This window comes from Callithrix jacchus, chromosome 15 (assembly GCF_049354715.1).
Source record: "Callithrix jacchus isolate 240 chromosome 15, calJac240_pri, whole genome shotgun sequence".
NCBI classification, from domain to species: Eukaryota; Metazoa; Chordata; class Mammalia; order Primates; family Cebidae; genus Callithrix; species Callithrix jacchus.
The window spans coordinates 47237279-47263953 of NC_133516.1; the positions used below are offsets into that span (position 1 = coordinate 47237279).

General features: G+C 38.2%; 1 protein-coding gene across 50 annotated transcripts in view; it reads right to left on the bottom strand.

Moving 5' to 3' along the window:
- The window catches only part of MAGI1 (membrane associated guanylate kinase, WW and PDZ domain containing 1), a 672392-nt gene that overhangs the window by 95065 nt on the left and 550652 nt on the right, over nucleotides 1-26675 (bottom strand). For 10 of the 50 annotated variants that reach the window (XM_078351417.1, XM_078351433.1, XM_035274558.3 and 7 more), the window contains exons 5-8: nucleotides 25594-25671; nucleotides 19222-19426; nucleotides 5517-5599; nucleotides 579-617 (exon numbers count right to left, since the gene is read on the bottom strand). In XM_078351417.1, the coding sequence (XP_078207543.1) occupies nucleotides 579-617; nucleotides 5517-5599; nucleotides 19222-19426; nucleotides 25594-25671 (405 nt within the window). The remainder of the gene's footprint in view (nucleotides 1-578; nucleotides 618-5516; nucleotides 5600-19221; nucleotides 19427-25593; nucleotides 25672-26675) is intronic. The other 40 variants (XM_035274562.3, XM_035274561.3, XM_078351435.1 and 37 more) reach the window with 7 other exon arrangements.

The following is a 26675-nucleotide window of genomic DNA, read 5'->3' on the forward strand; positions in this document are numbered from 1 at the left end:
TAGAGGCTGCATCACTATATAAACAACCACTCACTATAACGGCAAGGTCAACAGTATGTGGTCTGTGACATAATAACAACATGATCCTAAGACTTAACTATTCAATTCCTCAGTGACCTTCTTTTATTGCAAGTGCTCCTATAATGCTCCTTAAATTAGTCTCATGGATTTTTGTTTGTTCTGCTTGGCATTTTTGTATTACTCAAATAACCATCCACAATAAACCAATAAAGAAATAAGACTGAGACAGAGTACACGAAAGTTCAGTGAGCATCTCTTTGGTTCTTTCCCAATCCTCAATTTACAAGACTACCTATCACCAATTTGCTAACTCTCATTCTAGTCTCAGTTCACTCAGACATTTTCTTTGTAAACATAATGTATTACAACTCTGCATGATGCCTGCAGTGAGACATGGAGGTTGTAAGACTGACCTTTCCTGGACAAGTTAGAAAGAAAATCATAATTGGAGGAGTGCAAACTAAAGAAACAGAGGGATTAAGCAATTCGCTGGGAAAAAACCATGCAGGCCATGTCATGCACGTGTCATGCAGCAGCAGCAGGCAGGGAAGGTTTACCTAGTTCACTGTCCAGCTCCTCGGTGTGTACCCCTTCTTCTCCAAAGGAATAGCAGGGATGAGACAGAAAAGAGAGAAAAGCAAAATTCAGACACCAGCACCAAGAAAGGAAATCTCCTCAGGAAAACAGCAGTAAACACATCACTCTATTTCGTCCTTACCTGCATTGTGGCTTATTTCATTGGCTCGGCTAGTGAACTCGCAACCTCAGTGTAAATTACAAAACGGGAAGAGCTGATATTGGCAAAATAATTATATGGCTCATTTCCTTGCATGTCAAAATAGGATTTGATTGGTTGTAAAAGATGACAAATACCTTTGCGGTTTCAATGTTCTTAAGTGGGAAGTCACTTATTACAGACCTTATTGAGAGTAAACAAAGCTGTTAGACCTTTCAATATCAGTCCTTTTAATCCTTCAATAATCCTCTAATCAGTAAGGCAATTATACTCACAATTATAGCATTATTTAACTTACAACTAACAGTGCTGCTTGAAAAACGGAAGGTGAGGTCAAATTGAGAATGCAGACTGTATAATGAGCTAAGTTTGATGTCTTTCAAAAAGGAGTTAGAAAGATGAATGACATCAAGATGAAATGTATCAAGGAAGGAAGTCTTGAAAGCTTCCCTGAAGGAGAGTTGGGAAAAAGTGTTTTACTGGTTCTGTGAACACACACACACACACACACACGCACACATGCACATGTACTCTAAGTCAAGCAGCTCATAAATATTAGAATTAAAATGTCCTCAAAAATTTCAGTGAGCAAAACAAGTCAAAATCCTTTCCATTCTTGACCTCCTCTTGCTGTCAATAAAATATTTTATTATTACTGAGAAGAAAACACAGGAGAGTACACAAAAATCATTTCATACATAATATTTCCCCAGCTACAGGGCAAGTGGCTCCTATAAGCTTCACAAACACAGGGATGAAGCCTGTTTTCACCACCACCATAGGCTAAGTGCCCAGTGTAGCTTTCTGCACATGTTACGTACTAAATATTTCTTGATGAATGACTGAATGAACCAATCAATGAATGGATGACCTAAATAACCAACATGGGCCTAGACACCTTGTAAACTCTTGATTTAAAAATGATCCCACTGCTAACAGTAAGTTTTGATGGGCACCTTTTCTTAAAAGGAGAATCTGATTTACACAAAGTCATCTGTGAAAAATGCCCATTTGGATATTATCTAATGTCTTTGGGAGCATTTGTTCACTTCTTCAGTAGTTACTTATCAAGACCTATGATGTGCCACTGTGCTAGGTGACAGACATGTCAAAATGAACACAATCAGGGTCCAGGTGCAGTGGCTCACACCTCTAATTCCAGCCCTTTGGGAGTCCAAGGTGGGTGGATAACCTGAGGTCAGGAGTTCGAGACCAGCCTGGCCAACATGGTGAAACCTCGACTCTACTAAAAATACAAAAAAATTAGTCAGGCGTGATGGCGCTTGCCTGTGATCACAGCTCCTTGAGAGGCAGAGGCAGGAGAATTGCTTGAATTGGGAGGCAGAGGTGCCAGTGAGCCGAGATAGTGCCACTGAATTCCAGCCTGCATAACACAGGAGAGACTCCAGCTCAAACACACACACACACACACACACACACACACACCTTTAGTTTTCCAAAACCAGGGGACAAATCCAAAGCTCACACAAATAAAATGAAAAATAAAACCATGATAAGTTCTCAATAGAGTAAGCTACATGAGTGACCTAATCATATCTTTGGTGGCAAAGTGAAGGAAAAATTTCCTGAAGTACAACCTGAAGGATATGCAAAGTTTAATGTCTGTTATATAATAGACACATTTGAAATACCTAGGATGCACCTGACATATAGAAAGTATTCAATAACTATTGTGAAATATAAGAGTATCCTAAGAGAGAAATATGTACATTTAACTGACATGAGGCAGGAACTTAATAAGGACTAGCAGGGATGAAGAGCAGAAAGCAGAGAAATAGTGTGAGAAAATTTAGAGAGGCTGACCACACAGGGCTCAGAGAAGCAAGCTATGGACCTGGCATTTCCTAAGCAGACCCTGTGGAGGTTGTCAACGGTAACATAATCATATTTACATTTAAAAGATTGCTCCGAGTGTAACATAAAAAGGAGAGTGAAAATCTGTATGGGAGATGAGCATGACCCCAGATGAAAATGGTAGATGTGGTGAAAAAATAGTGAATGGATCCCAGGGATATTTAGGATGCCAAGTGAATTCAGCTGGTTCACAAGTTAGAAATAGGTGTGAAGAAAAGTGACAGATCAAAGGGGAATTTTGAGTATGCATAAATTTACCATGAATGGAGACAGGAAACATTTAGAGAGGACCAGATTTGGGGGGAAAGATCACCAGTTTGGTTTTAATATGACTGAGTCTGAAGTCTCTGAGACAACCAGCTGACATTATCAATCAAGTGGATTAAAATATTGGCCTGGAGTTCAAAGGCAAGGTTGAGGGCTGCTAACTGAATCGGACACGGCAATGACAGAAGGAGTCATTCACTAACAGAGAACAGAAACAAATACAGGGACAATATTTGCAACCAATATGTTTTTCTGCTTTGTGTTATAATATAAACACAATAAAGGCAGCTTTGCGTTAACTGGCAACAGAAAATACAAACTGATACTTATAATCTGATTATATGTTTATACTGTTTGTGTGTACAGGTACACAGATATACATAGAATTTCTACTAGAAACAGAATATGTAAATTCTAATATTAAAGAGACAATTACTAAACTAACTGCATTTGATATGAATACATTCTTGTTCCAAAGAAAATAACATTAACACAAAAGAATTTTAAGAATTAAAAATTACTAGGTTTGGTAACAAAATGTTAATTCCACTCAATACTTTTACTCTACATAGAGTTTTTCTCAGTAAAAACTATTGCGGTATTCTACGATTTATAAAATTATATTAACAGGCATTTTTATACATTCCCAGAATAATTACAAAAAGAATAGTGACATTGAACCCCTATGGTAATGAGTGCCTAAATTGCTTTCAAAAGCATAGGGCATCAAATAATGAATAAATTATTGTTCCATGAAGGTTTAGGGTTGAATGTGTTTTATGTTCTGATCTTTGAAAACTAGTTATTTATGTGCAGGTTGAGTAGTCCTTATCCAAAATGGTCAGAATCAAAATGGTTTCAAATTGTGCATATTTTCAGATTTGGAGATACTTGTGTAATATACTTACTGGCTCATCATCCCTAATCCGAAAATACAAGCTCCAAAATGCTCCAGTGAGAATTTTCTTTGAGCATCATGGCAATACTCAAAAAGTTTTGAATTTTGGAGCATGTTGTTGTTTTTGTTCATTTCTTTTAAGACAGGGTCTCTCTCTGTTACCCAGGCTGGAGTGTAGTAGCACAATCATAGTTCTCTGTAACCTCGACCTCTTGGGCTCAGGTGATCCTTCTGCCTCAGCCTCCCAAATAGCTGGGACCACAGGCACATGCCAACCCGCCCAGCTAATTTTTATTTTATTATTTGTAGACTCAAGGTCTCACCATGTTGCCCAGGTTGTTCTCGAACTACTGGGCTCAAGTGATCCTCCCGCCTCAGCATCCCAAAGTTCTGGGATTACAGGTGTGAGCCACACTGTGCCTGGCCAATTTTGGAGCATTATGGACTTGAATTTTGGGATCAGGGATACTCAATAAGTATCATATGTTCAACAGACTACTAAAATAATCAACACAGTCCGTCCTCTCGCAAGCATGCAAAATACCAGAGCTGACTGAACCTGTTCCATTCCTTCTTCAGGAATGAAACAAAGCAACCAAAATAAAACAAGATTACTGGTCATGTCTTCTAAGTTAGAAGGACTTGTATTTCCATTTGAAGTAACTCAGATAAATACCGACGCAACATTCTATGTCATTTAATGTAATCAGCAAACCATGTATAATAGCAGGATCATGAAGTACAATGTTTTGACAGTATTACACTTTTTAAAACTGCCTTGCATTTTCAAAAAATCTTCAAGTTTACATATACAACAATTCTTCACTATAGGACAAATTAGTAAAGTTCTGTTATCTTACAGTAAAATACATATTTAATAATTATACTAGCAATTCACATACCAGAACTGAATAATGAGTAGCAAAGCAAAGCAAACCATTTCCCTTTTCATTCTTCTGCATCAAAAAGTAATTTTGGTAGAACTTGGTATAGATGTCTGTGTAATGAAATGGGGATACACTAGCTCTGTTTTACTTTATTATTTTTTTTCATTTTGGAGAAGTAATTACAAAACCCAAAGCCTTGAAATGAACTTTTTCAACAAAAGCTCTTACAGCCAGTTAGTTCATTTCCAAGATTAATAGGGAGAGTGGTGCTCTACGCAACACTTCAAACTCTGTCTCGAAAGAATACACTTACCATATATTGTGGGTATACTGTAAGTTACACAGAGATTCTCAGACATGTCTAGATCTGTTTCCCCTACCTCCAAGTCTAGGGAAGTAATAGAGTTGTGAAATATGTAGAGGTCAAGAAAAACTCCCAACCTTTACCCCAAAGACTTTTATAAGATAGGGTTAAGGTTGAGAATGTGTGAGCAACCAGAGCATCTTTGGTTTCTGTATTCCTAGAGAATTTCTAAAATTTTCTCTAACTTCCTGAAGACAGAGGATGTATCTTCATTTGAATAGTTTTTGACTGTTCTGCTTCTAATGGAGATATTAGTATGCATCTGTCTTTATGTGTAAGCAAATTGCTCTCTTGAAACAATTCTGACTTTCCTCCTGCTTTTGTAAGTGAAAGTCCATTTAGCAGAAATTGGATTACCTTTTAAAAACTCAGTCTAAGACCCGACTGACCTGGCTACGACTCTTTAAAATTTGCATATGTGAACACTGCCCCCAATTCACTTAACCCAAGACCTGTCTGTCCCCTTACCATCATCTTCACACTCTTCCAGAGGCTTCTGCTGCTTGTTCAGGCACCGAGGGTCTAACCAAGATGTTGTTTTTGTGTTATGACTGCAATCCAGAAACAAAAATAAGAAATTTGTTTAAAAAAAAAAAAGCAAGGAGCCCAAAGACAGAGTTACACACTCTTGAGTATTTCTTCCTTAACCCCAGCAAAGATAATTTCCAACAGTAAATCCAAAACAAAAGAAAGCCTGAGTTTAGATTATAAATGGCTTGGGGAAGGTCTTGGGTAGGCTTTTTACTTACGTAATATGTGATTGTTCAATTACTCAAAGCTTAAAAAGTAATAACAGTTTTATCTTTAAAATATGAGTTACAAATGATACCCCTTGCCTATACCATCTACCCTTGTCTAGACTATTTTAGTATTTGCATTTGCCACAGAGAAAACTTCAATTTATTTTAAATTTATCTCTGATTTGAATCTTGGATAGTGAAACTCACAAAGAGGGCTGCTATTTCACTCATTATATTACACAAGAATTCTTGTGAGAGCATGAAACTACCTTAATTCACATAAATGACTCAAAACTACTAATACACATCATTAAATCACAGTGTCCTAAATTATGCTTTGGATATAAAGAAGGCAGCCCCAAATTACTTCTCATAAATAGAATCTGGGCTCTGTTTTATTTTATTTTATTTTTTTCATTTTGGAGAATTAGAAAATCCAAAGCCTTGAAATGGAGAGGCTAAACATGTCACTCGACTGCCTTCTAAGGAGTATAGTTTAATTCTAGATGAAGCATGTCAACAGATGGTGCCTGGGGCTCTGCAGATCTGATTGTGTAGAGACACATTCCCAAAGATGTTGCCATTCAATCATGTTAGAAATGTCACCAGAATGGCTGTACGCATTCAGCCTTTGTGCTTCCCAAAGCAGTGGCTGGGACAAAGTTCTGCTTGAACCCCCAGGACACCATGCAGCTAAGTGGGTGGGGCAAACAACTCCAGTCCAGTAGTTCTGGCTAAAAACTAGACACGAAAGCAAGAAATTTTTTTTTAATTACATTTAGGAAGTAACTTAAAACTTTTTTTGAACTGTGACATTTCAGTTGCAAATTTGGGAGTTGGCAGGGCAGAGGGGTTGCCAAAGTTCTTTATTCTTGATTCTAATCTTATTAATTGCTAAAAAAAAAAATATGGCTTAAGAGAAAAACAGAATGTGCGAATGTATACACGTTATGGCAACTGTGTCAAAAGAAAAATGACAAAAGGTAATATAGCAACCACCATCATCACCACCACCAATGCTACTTATGTGAACACATATGACTGCCAGAATCTGTTCTTTTACATGTTAAAGTTTATTTAATACTTACAGTAACACTACGAGAGAAGTATTATTAGCATTGCTCCCTGTATTAAAAATGAGAAAACTGATAATAGAAAGGTAAAGCAATTTGCCTAAGGACACTCTGCTGAGACATCACAGAACTGGGAACCAAACCCAGAGAGTTTTGCACTAGAAGCCATAGTCTGCACTATTCCTACACAGTAAGACAGTAACAGTGATCATTGCTGGGGAGGAGATGATGCATGATTAAGAAAAAAACTGTGTTTTTATTATGGTTTTTCATTCAGCATAATTTTCATCAAGATTGTTATATATGTCAATAACATAGATTCACATGCAGTTAAAAGAACAGAGATCCCATGTACCCTTTACCTATATCTTATCAATGATAACATCCTGCAAAACTATAGTACACCATGATAACTTGATACAGTCAAGATACAAATATTTTCATCACCACAAGAGTTCCTCAGGTTGCCCTTGTATAGTCATACCTGGTTCCCTTCCAACCATTCCCCCCCCAACCCTCTTCTTAATCCCTAGTAACTATGAAACTGTCCTCTATTTCTATAATTTTGTCATTTCAAGGTTATATAGGGCTGGGTTGCAGTACTGCTTGTAACCCCAGCACTTTGTTCAGAAGGCCAAGGCAGGCGGATCACTTGAGCTCAGGATTTCGAGACCAGCCTGGGCAATGTGGTAAAATGCCACCTCTACAAAAAAAAAAAAAAAAAAAAAAAAAAAAAACACACAAAGGAAATTAGCCAGGTATAGTGGTGGGCTAGCCAGGTGTGGTGGTGTGCGCCTTTGATCCAAGCTACTCAAGAGGGTAAGGTAGGAGGATCACCTGAGCCCAGGAGGCAGAGGTTGCAGTGAGTAGAGTCATTACACTGTAGGCTAGATGACAGAGTGAGATGCTGTCTCAAAATAAAAGTAATTTTTAAAAGAATGTTATATAAATGGAATCACTGTATGTGATACTTTATGACCGACTTTTTCACTCAGCATAATTCTCATCAAGATTGTTATATATGTCAATAATCAATTCTTTCTGTTGCTGAGTAGAATTCCATGGAATGAATGTGTCACGGCCTGTCTAACCACTCAAAGACATCTGGATCATTTCTAGTTTTGGCTAGTTGGACAGATTTGCTATAAACATTCATGTACATGCTTTTGTGTGAATTGTTCACTTCTCTGTGTACCACTGCCGGGTGGTATGAGCTGCATGTTTACTTTCTTAGGAATCATTTTCTAGAATGCCAGACAGTCCCAACAGCAATGAATAAGAGATCCAGTTTCACTTAAATTTTACCATCACTTAGCGTTGTCATCATTTTTTACTTTAGCCATCTTAATAGGCGAATGACATCTATTGTGGTTTTCATTTCAATTTCCCTAGAGCTAATGGGGCTGAACTTTTTTTTTTTTTTAATGTGCTTATCTGCCATCTATATACTCTTTTCAGTGAAACATCTGTCCCTCTGTCCCTGTCTTTAGTTCACATTCTAACTGAATGGTTTGCTTATTTTTTTCACTCCGGAGTTTTGAGAATCGTTTGTATATTCTACGTACCAGTCCTTTTTTAGATGCAGGATCTGCAAATATTTCCTCCGTAGTTTGTTCTTTCATCTTCTATCAGGCTTTTTTGCTAATAAAATAATTTTCATTTTGATGATGTCGAATTTATCATTTTTTCTTTTTCAGGGATCTTGCTTTGATGTCTCTTTGCCTAGCTCTATATTTGGAAAATGTTCTGTTTTTTTGTTTCCCTAAAGGTTTTATTGCTTTATATTTTCCATTTCAGTCTCTGATTTATTTGGGTTTAATTTTTTTGTATAAAGTGTGGAGTTCAGGTTGAGGTTAGGTTGCATACCTCTGGTTGTCCACTTGCTCCTGGACCATTTACTGAAAAGGCTATCTTCCCTCCATTGAACTGCTTTCAAATTGAATTGCTTTTGTCAAAAATCAGTTGGGCACACTTGTGGATCTATTTCTGGGTTCTATCTTCTGTCCCATTAAATTATGATTCTATTCCTTCACCAACACCACACAGTCTTTATTATTTTGACTATATAATAAAGCCACAATAATGTACATTAGCACATTTGATATCAAGCAGACTACTATGACTTCACTCTTCCTTTTCATAATTGTTTTTCCATTTATATTTTAGAATAAACTTCTCTGTATCTACAAAAAGACTGACATTTTGACAGAAATTACATTAAACCTGTATATCCATTTGGGGAGGACTGACATCTCTATCAGTTCTGAGTCTTCCCGTCTGTCCATGAAGAGAGTATGTCTCTCCGTTTATAAGGAACTTCTTTGACCTCTTCCATTAGCATTTTAGATCCAATATATGTTTAGTTAGATTGACAATTGTGTTACTTTTTTTCAGCAACTTTAAATTATATTTTATTTTTGATTTTAGTGTCCAAGTGCTCATTGGTAGTATGTAGACACACACTTAATTTTTATTATTAAATTTTAAGTTTTTGTGGGTACATAGTAGATGCATATATTTATGAGATGTAGAAGATATGGATACAGGCATACAATGTGTAATGATCCCATCAGGGTAAAGAGAGTGACCATTTCCCTCAAGCATTTATTCTTTGTGTAACAAAGAATCCAATTTATTTAGTTATTTTTAAATGTACAATTACATTATTATTGACTATAGTCACACTGTTAAGCTATTAAATACTAGATCTTACTTATTCATTCTTTCTATTTTTTTGTAGTCATTAACCATCTCCACTTCCGCCTTTCTGCCACCCAACCACCCTTCCCAGACTCTGGTAACCAACATTCTATTCTACCTCCATGAGTTCAACTGGTTTTAATTTTTAGCTTCTACAAATAAGTGAGAATATGTGAAGTGTGCCTTTATGTGCCTGGCTTATTTCACTTAACATAATGACCTCCAGTTCCATCCATGCTGTCGTAAATGACTGGATTTCATTCTTTTTCATGGCAGAACAGTAGTCCATTAGGTATATGGACTCCATTTTCTTTATCTATTTATCTGTTGATGGACACTTAGGTTGTTTCCAAATCACGACTATAGCGAATAGTGCAGCAACAAATATGGGAGTGCAGATATCTCTTCAATATACTGATTTCCTTTCTTTGGGGTATATACCTAGTAGTGGTTTGCTAGATCATGTGATAGTTCTATTTTCAGTTTTTGTTTGTTTGGGGTTTGTGTGTGTGTTTGTGTGTGTGTGTGTGTGTGTGTGTGTGTAGGAAAAAAATGTTTCCCATAGTAGCTGTACTAATCTATATTCCCACCAACAGCGTAAGAGTGTTTCCTTTCCTCCATATCCTTACCAGCATTTGTTATTGCAGGTCTTTTGGATAAAATCCATTTTAAGTGGGGTAAGATGATATCTCATTGTAGTTTTGATTTGCATTTCTCTGATGATCAGTGATGTTGAGCACCTTTTCAAATATCTATCCGCTATCTGTAGACTTCTTGTGAGAAGTGTCTGCTCAGATCTTTCTCCCATTTTTCAATCAGATTACTAGATTTTTCTATAGAGTTGCTTGGGCTCCCTATATATTCTTGTTATTAATCCCTGTCAGATGGACAGTTTGCAAATATTTTCTCCCATGCTGTGGGTTGTCTCCTCACTTGGTTTCCTGTTCTGTGCAGAAGCTTAACTTAATGTGAGCCCATTTGTCCATTTTGCTTTGGTTGCCTGTCATTATGGGGTATTCCACGGTGTATATATGCCACATTTTCTTTGTCCAGTCTATGACTGATGGGCATTTGGGTTGGTTCCAAGTCTTTGCTATTGTGAATAGTGCTGCAATAAACACACATGTGCACGTGTCTTTATAGTAGAATGATTTATAATCCTTTGGGTATATACCCAGTAATGGCATTGCTGGGTCAAATGGTATTTCTAGTTCTAGACAGTTGAGGAATCAACACACTGTCTTCAACAATGATTAAACTGATTTACACTCCCACCAACAGTGTAAAAGCTTTCCTATTTCTCCATATCCTCTCCAGCATCTTTGTTTCCTGACTTTTGAATGATCTCCTTTCTAACTGGCATAAGATAGTATCTCACTGTGGTTTTGATTTGCATTTCTCTAATGACCAGTGATAATCAGCTTTTTTCATATGTTTCTTGGCACATAAATGTCTTCTTTTGAGAAGTATCTGTTCATATCCTTTGCCCACTTTTTGATGGGGTTGCTTTTTTCTTGCAAATTTGTTTAAGCGTTAAATTTTATCAAAGGTCTTTTCTGCATCTATTGAGATAATTATGTGGTTTTCATCATTGGTTCTGTTTATGTGATGGATTGTGTTTATTGGTTTGTATATGTTGAAGCAGCCTTGCAGCCCAGGGATGAAGCCGACTTGACCATGATGAGTAAGTTTTTGATGTGCTGCTGGATTCAGTTTCCCAGTATTTTATTGAGGGTTTTCGCATCGATGTTCATCATGGATATTGGCCTGAAATTTGTTGTTGTTGTTGTGTCTCTGCCAAGTTTTGGTATTAGGATGATTCTGGCCTCATAAAATGAGTTAGGGAGGAGTCCCTCTTTTTCTATTGCTTGGAATACTTTTAGAAGGAATGGTACCAGCTCTTCTTTGTACATCTGGTAAATTCGGCTGTGAATCTGGTCCTGGGCTTTTTTTTTGGTAGGTATGCTATTAATTACTGCCTCAATTTTAGAACTTGTTATTGGTCTATTCAGGGATTTAACTTCTTACTGGTTTAGTCTTGGGAGGGTGTATGTGTCCAGAAATTTATCCCTTTCTTCTAGATTTTCTAGTTTAATGCATAGAGATGTGTATAGTATTCTCTGATGGTACTTTGTATTTCTGTGGGATCAATGGTGATACACCCTTTATCACTTTCTATTGTGTCTATTTGATTATTCTCTCTTTTTCTTCCTTATTAGTCTGGCTATTGGTCTGTTTTACAAATCTTTTCAAAAAACCAGCTCCTGGATTTATTGATTTTTTTTTTTTTGAGGGCTTTTCGTGTCTCTATCTCCTTCAGTTCTGTTCTGATCTTAGTTATTTCTTGTCTTCTGCTAGCTTTTGAATTTGTTTGCTCTTGCTTCTCTAATACTTTTAATTGTCATGTAAGGGTGTCGATTTTAGATCTTTCCTACTTTCTTCTGTGGGCATTTAGTTGCTATAAATTTCCCTTTAAACACTGCTTTAGCTGTGTCCCAGACATTCTGGTACATTGTGTCTTTGTTCTCATTGGTTTCAAAAAACTTACTTATTTCTGCCTTAATTTCATTATTTACCCAGTAGTCATTCAGGAGCAGGTTGTTCTGTTTCTATGCAGTTGTGCAGTTTTGAGTGAGTTTCTTAATCCTGAGTTCCAATTTGAATGTGGTCTGAGAGACTTTTTGTTATGATTTCCATTCTTTGGCATTTTCTGAGGAGTGTTTTACTTCTAATTATGTGGTCAATTTTAGTATAAGTGCTATGTAGTGCTAAGAATATATATTCTGTTGATTTGGGGTGGGGAGTTCTGTAGATGTCTATTAGATCTGCTTGGTCCATAGCTGAGTTCAATTCCTGAATATCCTCGTTAATTTTCTGTATCGTTGATCTAACATTGACAGTGGGGTGTTAAAGTCTTCTACTATTATTGTGTGGGAGTCTAAGTCTGTTTGGAGGTCTCTAAGAACTTGCTTTGTGAATCTGGGTGCTACTGCATTGGGTGCATATATATTTAGGACAGCTAGCTTTTCTTGTTGCATTGATCCCTTTGCCATTATGTAATGCACTTCTTTGTCTTTTTTGATCTTATTGATTTAAAGTCTGTTTTATCAGAAACTAAGACTGCAACCCCTGCTTTTTTTTTTCCTTTTGCTTTCCATTTGCTCGGTAAATATTCCTCCATCTCTTTATTTTGAACCTATGTGTGTCTTTGCATGTGAGATGGGTCTCCTGAACCCAGCACACCGATGGGTCTTGGCTCTTTATCTAATTTGCCAGTCTGTGTCTTTTAATTGGGGCATTTATCCTGTTTACATTTAAGGTTAACATTGCTATATGCAGATTTGATCCTGTCATTATGATGCAAGCTGGTTATTTTGCCCATTAGTTGATACAGTTTCTTCATTGTGTTGATGGTCTTTACATTTTTGTATGTTTTTGCAGTGACTGGTACTGGTTTTTCCTTTACATAGTTAGTGCTTTTTTCAGGAGCTCCTGTAAGGCAGGACTGGTCGCGACAAAATCCCTCAGCATTTTGCTTGTATGTAATAGATTTTATTTCTCCTTCACTTATGAAGTTTAGTTTGACTAGATATGACATTCTGGGTTGAAAATTCTTTTCTTTAAGAAGGTTGAATGTTGGCCCCCACTCTTTCCTGGCTTGCAGGGTTTCTGCAGACAGATCCACTGTTAGTCTGATGGGCTTTCCTTTGTAGGTAACCTGACCTTTCTCTCTGGCTGCCCTTAACAATTTTATCTTCATTTCAACCTTGGGGAATCTTATGATTATGTGTCTTGAAGTTGCTCTTCTCAAAGAGTATCTTCTCGTCTTCTCTGTATTTGCTGAATTTGAAAACTGGCCTGTGTTGCTAGTTGGGGAAGTTCTCCTGGATATATCCTGAAGTGTATTTTCTAACTTGGCTCCATTTCCCCCTCACTTTCAGGAACGCCAATGAAATGTAGGTTTGTTATCTTCACATAGTTTTGTATTTCTAGGAGGTTTTGTTCATTCCTTTTCATTTTTTGTTCTCTAATCTTGTCTTCACACTTTATTTCTTTAAGTTGATCTTCAATCTCTGATATCCTTTCTTCTGTTGATCGATTTGGCTATTGATATTTGTGTATGCTTCACAAAGTTCTTATGCTGTGTTTTTCAGCTCCATTGGGTCATTTACACTCTTCTCTAAACTGGTTATTCTAGTTAGCAGTTCCTGTAAACTTTTATCAAGGTACTTAGCTTCCTTGCACTGAGTAAGCACATGCTCCTTTAGCTCAGAGGAGTTTATTACCCATCTTCTGAAGCCTACTTCTGTCAATTCATCAAACTCATTCTCCATCCAGTTTTAGTCTTTTGTTGGAAAAGTTGTGATCCTTTGGAGGAGGAGAGGCATTCTGGTTTTTAGAATTTTCAGCCTTCTTGTGCTGGTCTTTCCTTCTCTTCATGAATTTGTCTACCTTTGGTCTTTGATGTTGGTCACCTTAGGATGGGCTTTTTGAGTGGTGATCTTTTTTACTGATGTTGATGCCTTTTTTTGTTTCTCACTTGTTAGTTTTCCTTCTAACAGTCAGGCCCCTCTTCTTCGGGTCTGTTGGAGTTTGCTGGAGGTTCACTCCAGACCCTGTTTGCCTGGGTATCACCAGCAAAGGCTATAGAACAGCAAAGATTGCTGACTGCTCCTTCCTTGGGAAGCTTTGTCCCAGAGGGGCAACCTGCCAGATGCCAGCTGGATCTCTCCTGTATGAGGTGTCTGTCAACCCCTGCTGGGAGGTGTCTCCTCATCAGGAGGCATGGGGGTCAGGGACCCACTTGAAAAGGCAGTATGACCCTCAGCAGAGCTGGAGCACTGTGCTGGGAGGTCCACTGCTCTCTTCAGGGCCAGCAGGCAGGAACATTTAAGTCTGCTGAAGCTGTGCCCACAGCCGTCCTTTCCCCTCAGTGCTCTGTCCCAGGGAGACAGAAGTTTTATCTATAAGCCCCTGACTGGGGCTGCTGCCTTTCTCTCAGAGATGCCTTTCAGAGAGGAGGAATCTCTATCCCTTATTTTCTTGAAGAACTTTGAGGCCCATAATGATTCCTTATTTAATTCCTAAAATTGACAATTTGTGTGTCTTCTCTCATTTTTTCTTTGTCAATCTTATCAGAGGTTCTTCAATTTTTAAATCTTTTTGAAGAACTGGCTACTTCTTTCATTGATTTTTGTCTACTGTTATTCTGCTCTTGATTTCATTCATTTCTGCCCTTACCATTATTGTTTCCTTCCATCTGTTTATTTTGAGTTTAATATATTCTTCTCTTTCCAGGTTCTTGCACTGGGAGTTTAGATTGTTGATTTGAGTCTTCTCTTCTTTTCTCATATATATGTTTAGTGCTATAAATTTACCTGTTATTACTGCCTTGGCTGTGTCCCACCTATTTTGATGTGCTGTATTTACATTTTATTCAGTTCAATTTATTTACTTATCTTTAATTTCCCTTGAGACTTCCTCTTTGACCCATAGGTTATTTAAAAGTACATTGTTTAGTTTGCTTCTAATTGACTGGAGATTTTCCTCCAATGAAATAAATATTAGATCTTTTGATATTGTTCCAAATGCCCCCAAAGCCCTATTTGTTTTCTTCTCCTAGTTGATTTTCTCTTTGTTGTTCCGATTAGGTAACTTCTATTTTCAAGTTCACTGATTCTTTCCTCTCCTCACTCTCTTTGCTGATACCAGCTAGGCTGGGAGGGATAGGACTATCTCACTATCTCCAAACTGGCCTCTCTGACTCCATAGGGAGAGGGTGGGCTCCTTACCACTGGATGGTGGTAAAAATCCTGATTCTCCAGTAAACCTCCTCTGATACCACACCAGTGGGGGTGTTTCATTACTGCAAGGTGGGTGGAAGTCCTGAGTTCCCTCAAGTGGTCTCCAGTAAATCTATGTGGAAAAGCAGGGAGTCTCCTTATTGCCTGGCTGTGAAGTGCTAGCTCTACACTTAGCCTTTTCTGACATCACCCATCAGGAAGGATTCAGCTCCTAATTACACACAGTCTGTCAAGAATAGAAGTGTAACCTTCTACCCTTGGGGTGTGAGGCCATGTTTTTCTGTACTGTTGCTGGAGTAGAATGGTTGTTGAATATAAGTTTTCTGTCTTGTAGGATGCCCCTTTCCTGATCTTTTGGCTAGAGAGAGCAGGCCTCTATTAGGGTTTGACTCTGTTGGTATTTCTGTGTTGCTGGATCTTTAGCTCCAAGTCTGGGACACCTCACATCGTCATCCCAGCACTTTGGATCACCTGAGGTCAGGAGTTCGAGACCAGCCTGGACAACAGGGTGAAACCTTGACTCTACTAAAAATACAAAAATTAGCCACGTGTGGTGGCAGGCACCTGTATTCCCAGCTACTCAGGAGGCTGAGGCAGGAGAATGGCGGCTGGAACCCGAGAGGCTGAGGTTGTGGTGAGCTGAAATTGTGTCACTGCACTCCAGCCTAGGTGACAGAGCAAGACTCCATCTCAAAAAAAAAACAACAAAAAAAAAATGAAAGGGAACTCACTACCTCGTATTCCTTTGATCCCATGCTCTCTACCCAGTCTGTCTTATTTGCTCTTCCTTTCAGTCTTCTTATGTTTGTTTTCTATACAATGTTCCAGGTTTATAAATCATGCTTGATTTCTTAATGTTCTTTTAAATTTCTAGTATTTCTTCAATTTCCCCAATATATATATATTGTTTTTTTTTCTGCATGAGTGTGTGCATGCATGCACACACACACACACACACACACACACACACACACACGTATGCATAAACAAATTAGATCTGGTTCTAATGTGATTTAATTTGCTTTTCAATGTAAGATGTCCTAAAAAGAAGTTTTACAGAATGAAAAACACATGAAAATTCAGTGACCAGTATATATAATTTAGGCTAAAATATAAATGATATGTATCTAATCACTTAATATATGTGAAATTTGATAGTTGCAGACTAAATCCCATAATTGTCATAAGCCACATTTTTGTATAATTTTTCTACTAAACCTTAGGCAAATGAAACATTGGCCTCACATCAGCTAAAAGCTAAGTTATAAAAAAGTAGGCAAATCTCTTGTAAGCCAGCAACTACATTCTCTTGTAAGCCAGCAACAGTTTTGGAGGCCAGCATCCTACTAGCCATCATGATATCCAACTTCCCTTTTTCCAATATATCGAGTCAGTCTTGAACAAAATTATTGGTACATTCTTTTCCAAGAATCTGAGTTTCACAGATTATTCTGTACCAGAAACCACCATTATCCTTCCCTTTTCTTAGCACAATTCTTCTTTACTAATGGGACATAATTTGAAGGGCAATTTATTGCAAAAGCTAAGTAAAAAATCCTGAGTTTATAGCTTGCATCCATTTTTATAACAATGTTTAAACTCCTCTGTAGCAACCACAGATAATAATGATGACAATGGTAACCGTAACAACAGTGGTCGCTAATTAGTACTAGCCCAAGTACTTTAGTTTCTCAGTCTCCTCTAATTCTTACAACAATCTGACAAGGTAGGTACAATTCATAATATTCATGTCCTCCTTTTATAGATATAAAAAACTGAGATGCAAAGAGATAACTTGTAAATGATGGAAACAATATGGCCCTTTAGTTGAGCTCTTAACCAATACGTGTCTTGACTCTCATAAAAAGACTACTTCTTTTATCCTTATCTTTAAAAAGCATTTGCCATTAATATAAAGACAGATAGATGGGTTGTCATCTCCCTCTGGCTGGCAAATAGCACAGAAGCTCTAGTTCACTTATCTCAGAATTCTTCCTAGGTAGGTTCTCAAAGAGGGTATTTTATTTTTTTTAATTTTTAGACAGAGTCTTGCTCTGTTACCCAAGCTGCTATTGCAGTGATGCAATCTTGTCTCCCTGCAACCATCACCTCCCAGGTTCAAGCAATTCTCCTGCCTCAGCCTCTCAAGTAGCTGGGACTACAGGTGTGCACCACCATGCCTGGCTAACTTTTGTGTTTTTTAGCAGAGATAGAGTTTTACCATGTTGGCCAGTCTGGTCTAGAATTTGTGACCTCAGGTGATGTCCCTGCCTCGGCCTCCCAAAATGCTGGGATTACAGGCATGAGCGACAGCGCCACGCTGTCAGAGGGTGTTCTGAGATCCAAGCCTTTTCTCTAACTCTCATGTGTTTAGAAAAATCATACTGCCTTATTTTCATTGTTTTTTTTTTTTTTTCTAATTATAAAACACATGGTAAATATGGCAGGTTTGGTGACTCAGGCCTATAATCCCAGCACTTTGGGAGGCTGAGGTGGGAGGATCACTTAAGCCCAGGAGACAGGCTGCAGTGAGCTATGATCACACCACTGCACTCTGGCCCAGGCAACAGAGTGAGACCCCATCTCAGGAAGGGAAATTAAAAGTAAATAAATAAATAAATGTGTGTGTATGCACCCACACACAAAGTATAAAGAATTCACAACCCACAGCAATGTAAAATGTGGTCAGAAAGTAAATTCTTTACTTAACTCAAACCCAACTGCTCATAAATACTTCTAGAATTTTTCTGTCTCTAGAACTAGATCTACATATTAATAGAAACAAATGTACACATAGAACATACATAGGATATGTGTGTATACATGCAAATTTTGCAAAAGTGAGATACTTCTCATGGTTTTCTGCAATGTCCTCCCCTTTGTTACTGTTGATTTAACAGTAGATCAATTTCAATCTATGTGAGTACAGTGGATGAATCTGTGGTTTGATTTTTTAAAATAATTTCATCAGTCATTTTCTTTTTCTTTCTTAATGGTACGTGAAAACATGATGAATCTCAATGATGGGATAATAAAGTCAAACTGCAGCATCTAAAAACTGACTACTGTTGGCTAGGAAAACCACATTATCTTAGACTTTCCAGAATGGTTTCAAACGTAGGTATTTTTTCCTTTTCAGAAAACATTGTTGAATGTTTAACTACATAGCATTTACATTTTATAAATCTGAAAGACATTCCTGTCTATCTATTCTCAAACCTTAATCCATACACCTGGCACCACATAAAAATATTAACTTAAAATGCATAGCAGACCTAAATACAAAATGCAGAAAAGGAAAATATTTATGACTTGTGTTAGGCAAAGATTTCCTAACTACTACAGCAAAAGCACAATTGACTAAAAAGAAAACTGATAAATCAGACTTCACCAAAATTAAAAATTCCTGCTCTTTGAAAGACACAGTTGAGACAATGAAAAGAAAAGCCAGACTTGGAGAAAATGCATGCAAATCGCAAACATGATAAAGACATTGTATCCAGAATATATAAATAAGAACACTGCAGTTCAATTAATTTAAAAAAGCAATGTATTTACTATTTTTAATGGTTAAATATGTTCTTTAAATATTATGTCATAATTTCTATATACCATAATTTAGTTGTCTAAATCTTTATGGAAATAACCTTATTCTTCCTCAAACTGTTCAGATTCAGTAAGTAGGATAATAATAGTTAATTACCTTTTTATGTAAAACTTTTTAAACGTTATTAAAAAATACCATCAGTGTGTGATCAATCCCTTAAATGTAGTTTATATGGGTAGCTGCTAGACAGAGGGAAGGAAGGGAAAAGAAAGAGAGAGAGATTTAGGTAGAAATAATGGTATACTTTACTCTATAAAATAGACTTCTCCATTTTCGGTATAGGCCATCTCCCAGTTTTCAGGTAGAGGACCTAAATTATCCTCTGCAGAAAGAGGTAGGTATTGAGGGAACTTCTGAGAAGGGTCCGTGATGGGAGCAGCGATGATGCTACTATTCACAGGTGGTAGTGCCGTTTCTTGGAGAGTGTGCTCGTCTTGTTCACCAGAATCGGCTGCTTAATCATGTGAAGAGATAAGAGAGAGAGAGGGAGGGGTGGGGGGGAGGGGGGAGAAGAAGGGAGGGAGAGAGAGAGAGAGAGAGAAAAAAAAAAGGTATTCAGCAATCATACCCCATACCTGGGAAGTATATTACTATATACATCTACATTCTTAAACACTTTTATCCATTCCTAATTCCTGGCCATTAACTATGACTTCTATCTTATTTAGATGTCTGTCCCTTAATTCGAAAGCATCAAAATAATCAATGAAATTCATTTTACTTAAAAAGAAAGAAGAAAAAAAATCCCAAATAATGCATTGTTCACAATCTTGGGAATGTCAAAGAAGAACCCAATTTATGACTCTAACTCTTTTTTTTTTTTTTTTTTTTTTGAGACGGAGTTTCGCTCTTGTTACCCAGGCTGGAGTGCAATGGCGCGATCTTGGCTCACCGCAACCTCTGCCTCCTGGGTTCAGGCAATTCTCCTGTATCAGCCTCCTGAGTAGCTGGGATTATAGGCACGCGCCACCATGCTCAGCTAATTTTTTGTATTTTTAGTAGAGATGGGGTTTCACCATGTTGACCAGGATAGTCTAGATCTCTTGACCTTGTGATCCACCTGCCTCGGCCTCCCAAAGTGCTGGGATTACAGGCGTGAGCCACCGCACCCAGCCAACTCTTAAATTAAGAAGGCCATCAAAACACCAATGGATCTGCATCCTCATTCCACAGGTATCATTTGATTTCATTATTCAGAAGATGTTTGAGCACACATGAAAAAAAAGTATTCAGGGTGAAAACACAGATACAGTGGCATTATAACCCATTCTTGTAAAAATGATTTTATAAGTTATTTTTAAATTTGTATAAATATTTTTGGTAGACACTGGCAAAGATGAGAGAATGATTAATTAACCTGAAAAGTATACAAAAGTTTAGAATATGGAGACAGTTATACCAGTGAGTCAGATTTGAACCTCTTCTGGAAAATTTATGTTTCTATGAAAACCAAGACAGTTACCCCCAGAACAGTATCAAGTGGGCAGACTGATTTGACTTGAGTCTTAAAAGAAGGCTTGAAGTACTGAGTCTCCTTGCCTTCTTATTAACTAGAAACATCAGAGGTGATGTCATCAAAGTATCCCCAAACGGCATTGTTGACATTCTGGTTGAATTTTTATAGAGGCTGATGATATTAACTGTCAATCTCCATGGGGCTTTAAAGCTTAATAATGAGGGTATGCAGTGAATTTCTATCTCCCATAGTAATTCTCCTGTAGACATTTCTGAGTTAGTGAAAACAGACTGAAGAATGATAAAAGGCTGTTTTCAAAGCTTTCTCTGATGAAAGGCTCCCAATGACACACATGGGAGTAAAGGTAATCTAAAAGCTGGATGGAAGACATGCCAAGCCTACAAAACCACCACCACCACCAAGAATGCACCACCCTTGGGGAGGCTGGCTGTAGGTATTCCCAGCCCTGCATCTATTTGCTCTTCTCCTGGTAGCACCACTCAGGTATCCTTGTGGTGCCCCCCTCCACTCCAGACCCACATGGTCCAGGTGGGGACCTACTCCTGGCTCCACATCATACTCTTTGCCAATGAGGAGTATTCTATCATTTTTATCTTTGTTATGAGGTCAGGAATAGGTACATGATGTAAGGCAAACAAATATGAATGTCAGACATAGAAGATTTACTGGAACTATCAAGCAAGAGGTGGTCGCTTGAGGCTGGAATCTATTTGCTAATAGGTTCTCACGCTGTAGGTGTTGGCAGCCATCTTGACATAGCTTGACATGAACTGCCGGAGAATTAAGTCCACACAGAGAAGAGGAGAGGTGAAAGATGGAGAAAGTCATTTAATATCCCTGGCTGAGCGTCTGATCTCTGATTTCATACCTGAAATCAAGGACACCCCTCGTTTTGATAGCTTGAACCCCTAAATTCACTTTCCAGCTTAAACCAATTTGAGTTAGTTTTGCAACCTGCATCCAAGAGTGCAGAGTAATAGATCAACTATAAGTAAGGGAACAGAAAAAAAATTAGACCAATACAGAAGAAAAATTTTGAAATTACTAATCAATAGCAAAATAAATTCAAAACCGGGCAAGAATTAAAAGAGTCACTTTTAATTCTATAGGAGCCAACAAGTATTCATTTCTGGCATATCTTTGGAAGGTAGACTTTTCACACTTAGGTACATAAAAGAATTACCTAGAGAGATTGTTAAAATGCATAATTCTGGCTGTGTCCTCCAGAAAACAGGTTTGGGATATGGTCCCAAAATGCACACTTTAAAAGTACCCAGGTGAGGAAGATTCAGGTACTGTATGAACTACACATTAAAGACAAAGACACAAAGAGTTCTTTTATGAACTAAAAGAAAAAATGATATAGAAAATCAATTGTTAAAAAAGTTCTAATTTCAGTTGGGAATTACTCTACTCCCTTCTTGGTTTATACCTGCCACGTTCCAGAACCACCAGAACCTCTGGCTCCTGGGACAGGTGTTGTCCTGCAGTTAATGAGCAGAGAGTGATACAGTCTCCGGCTACATACTCCTCTGTGCACCAGTGCCAGGCCAGTATGCTAATGAGATGTGTGGCGAGTGGGTCTAGGCTGAAGGGAGCTGGGCACTCAGTGCCAGAAGGTTTGTGTCCTGGAGGAGAGGGGACTTGCAGTTGCCAAACTTCTGATTTTCCAAGACAAGCTGGAAATCTGTGTTTTTATGTAAAATCTCCCAAGTTTCCAAACATAATTCCTTTAAAAAATAATGCAGTGGGACACCAGTGAAAAATGAAAGGTCATGATTATGAGCACTGACCCTGGAGCCACACTGCCCAAGTTTGAATCCTGGCTTAACAATTTACTAACATGGGCAAAGTACTTAATCATGTGTGCCTTCACTTGCTCATCTGGAAAATTGGGACAATAACAATCCCTCCCCACAGGGTTGTGGGGAGAATTAAATGGATAAGACATTCAGAACAGCATCTAGCACATAGTAAGCCACACTAAGCAGCTGCCAGCAGCCAAAGCACCTCTATCCTCATCAAAAGTATGATTACTTGTGTCTTCAGGCCAGACCTGGCCCCCAGCCTGCAAATATGTTACAAAGAGGTGGAAAAGCATAGGTTATAATATCAGACGACAGATTATAGTCTTGTCTGCTTCTACCTACTTGGCTTCACCTTTCTGAGCACACATTTCTCCATCTGTAAAATGGGCATAATGTTCACAGCATGAGAACGGAATTAACATGTGCAAAATGCCTGGCACCTGAGATGTGCTCAATGGGTGCTTGCGACTGAGACCTCTACTTGGAAATACAACTTGTCCAAACTCAGTGACTGCCTTTTCACTTAGGAGGCAGCAAACTGTCAGGATGATAATAATATTATTATTAAAGAATTTTGATTAACCTATTTTAATAGAAACTGGATATAACAGGAAAAGGGTGGTGCCAATGGGTGAGCCACTACATGTGAAATGAGATGCACTCAATTTAACAATTAGTGTATACATGTTTACAAAAAAAAAAAAAAAAGTCCTGCCAGTATTCCTAAACACTGCATGAAGGGAATATAAGTTCTCTGGGAAAATCTCTCAATAATTTTAATTTCCTGGAGGAAGAAAATCCCTCCAGCAACTAGATCTTACTTTAAGTTATCCAAGCATTTGTTTTTATTTCACATGCTTTCCATATCTTCTTCTCAGCTCAACAGAATCTTAATCTCATTCTCTGAAAGAAAATGGAAAGTCCAAAAATGAGCTGCTGGCACAGACATATGGCAGACTCAGGAATTCACAGCCTTAGTCATGGCTTTGACTCATGCTGTGATTTAAAAAAAAAAAATCCTTCTGTTGGGCCATGCTGGCATGTGCCTGTGCCTGTAATCCTAGCTATTCAGGAGGCTGAGGAGGAAGGACTGCTTGAGCCCAGGAGTTTGAGACCAGACTAGGCAACATAGTGAGACCACATCTCTTAAAAAAAAAAAAAAAATTAAAAACTAGCTGGGTGAGGTGGCACATGTCCATAGTCCCAGTTACTGGGGAGGCTGAGGTGGGAGAATCACTTTAACCTGGGAGGTTGAAGCTGCAGTGAGCTGTGATTGCACCATTGCACTCCAGCCTGGGTAACAGAATGAGACCCTGTCTCAAACAAAACCTTTCATTTAACTTACCAAAGATTTAGGAGCACTGCCACCACTTTCTTACTAAAGGTTACCAGTGAATGCAAAGAGAACAGCCAGAATGGAATACTGGAACAAGATCGGATGGGGATACAGGGAACCTGGTTCTTCCACTGTTCAATGGCATAACAGTTACAGTCAGTCCTTCACGGTTCTCATCTGCAAAACTGGGAAGGTAATACCTGGGTTTCTTCTCTCTCAAGATTTTCAGGAGGTTTGTGAGATACATGTAAAAATGGTTTGTAAAACATAAATGAATATAAATGATATTTTTATTCATAGTAAATCAGAAGCTTCCAAGCAGTTACACATACACACACACATTCACACTCACACACACACTCTCTCTGTCTCTCTCAGACTTTTGAAGATGACTTCAAGAACATAAGCCAAGTCAAAGAAACTTTCTGAAGCTAGTTTTAAATTATACATGCTTTTAGGTTTATGTGTATCTACCACTGTGCACAATCAGTAATAATCTTTGAGGCTTCAAAAAGCTGCTGAACTTGACTTAAAACACAAATAGCATAGTAGGTGTGTGCTCAGGCTGTGGAGTCAGACTTTCTGGGTTGCAGTGGCAGCTTTGACCCTGCCTCACTGGTTTTGTGATACTGGACAAGGTATTTGACCTCCCTGGTATACACACAAAGAGCTCAGCAAAGTGCCTGCCATATCGTCTGTACCTGAGAAACATTAGCTCTAACAGAAATGATTATCTCTTAACATTCCAAAGCAATGCTTTATCACTGTCTATCAACAAAAAAAGAAGTGTCAGCTATCTAATGTTTAAGAATATCAGGGATTATTGAAAGAAAAAAGCCTAGAAACATGATTAGGTAATGATTTGATGTCTCTCAGAGGTGTTCATGGATGAACATGTTACTTTTTAGTTGTAATGATTTGTTACTTTTTAGTTGTAATGATTTGTTACACATTTTATTTATTTTATTTTTTTTGAGACAGAGTTTCCTTCTGTCGCCCAGGCTGGAGTGAAATGGCATGCTCTCGGCTCACTGCAACCTCCGCCTCCTGGAATCAGGTAATTCTCCTGTCTCAGCCTCCTGAGTAGCTCGGATAACAGGCACCTGCCACCACACTCAGCTAATTTTTGTATTTTTAGTAGAGACAGGATTTCATCATATTGGCCAGGCTGGTCTCAAATTCCAAACCTCAGGTAATCTGTTCGCCTCAGCCTCCCAAAGTGCTGGGATTACAGGTGTGAGTCACCATACCTGGCTCTTATTATACACTTCCTAAGTTGTCTATAATGAACACAATATTTTTGCAAAAGTCTTTGTATATATAACTGTGCTTTGGACAACAGTGTAACTCTACCTTCATTAAGCATACATAGGAAGTGTTCTTTCTCAAGGGCTCTTTTAGGTCCATAATTGGGGCACAATTTGTAGAAGACTGACCCATGGCTTTGTGTTCAACAGTCAGTTCCATGGTGAACATCTGGGATGGCTGCTCACTGTTCAGCTTCTGCCTTAATCAATCACTGCAGAAAGGAAGGGTGTGCCTTCCCAGGATGCTTCTGGCCAATAGGCTCCCTGATCTTTTGCCTGCAAACAGCCCCAGCATTATTTAGGTGTGTTATTGAGGCATACCTTATTCACAAGACTCAAGCAAAAGGCAGCTAAGATAAAACAGCAGTAAATTATTAAAAATATCCTGGTAAATATAATTTTTAATGGCTTCATAGCATTTCCACATTTTGATAATGCTCATGCCTTAATCATAGCTGGCCTGAGCAGGAGCCAACACCTCATTATGCCACTGTCACTCTAAGTTTAAGGTGGCTGGTGGATTCCTATTTAACGTGGTTCAGAATACGAAATGCTTTGATGCCACTAGTTTCACATATTTATGGACTGGGTAGTGTTAATTACTTGAAAGATTTATCATTAGTTAGTATGACAGATTGTTAGGTGTCACAGGCGTAGTGTTATAAGTGAGGGGACAGTCAACATACTCCGTACATTGTGAAGAGGTCCCATCACATGCATATCTCAAGGCCGCTTTCTCCTCCATGCATCTTCTTTGTATCAGACAAGAACCTAAAGAACACAATCAGGAGCCACTTGGCTTTCTGTTTTGTGCAGAAACTAATCATCAGATTGATTTTGGCAAGGATAACCAGGGCCCACAAATTGTTCTAAGATGCCAGGATTTCAAGTAGGGGTTTTATGGGGTCAGATTTTCTGAGGCATGGCTTGTAGAGAGGGAGACTGATAGTAGCTAGAAATGGGAAATGCATATAGACTTATAGTCAACTACCTCTACTTTGTTCCTCCTTTCTACCAAAAAATCTATTAATAAATGGAGGACAAATAGAGGCACACAAGCTTCTTAGGGACTACCCAATCTGCTTGGCAGAACAGTTTTGCTGCACACTACCCCCAAGGTTTTCCAGTTCTGTGACCACAACTATGGTTTAGGTTATACCATGATTTGCTATTCTTATTTATTAATATATCAAGACATTAAAGTATGAGAAATGTTAACATGTGTTCATGATCTTTTTTCATTTTGGTAATGACCACTATAAACAGATGAAAGATTCCTAAATGAATGAAATCAGCTGATTTCAATTAAAGTATAGGTAAAAGGAGGCAAATTTCTTCTAGATATTACAACTATAGGGCAGGCACTGGTCTAACACATTCTAATTAAGAAAATGGAAATTTGAGAAACTCAGAAATAATCTAATCCTAGCCAGCCATTTTACATGTGAATGAGTTCATCATAATTTTCATAAAAAGACAACTATCAGCCCTGCACAGTGGCCCACGCCTATAATCCCAGTACTCTGGGAGACCAAGGTGGGTGGATCATAAAGGACCAGCCTGACCAACATGGTGAAACCCTGCCTCTACTAAAAATACAAAAAAAATTAGCTGGGTGTGATGGCACCCACCTGTAATCCCAGCTACTCAGGAGGTTAAGGCAGGAGAATGTTTGAACCCAGGAGGTGGAGGTTGCAGGGAGCCAAGATCGTGCCACTGCACTCCAGCCTCGGTGACAAAGTGAGATTCTATCTCAAAAAAAAAAAAAAAAAAAA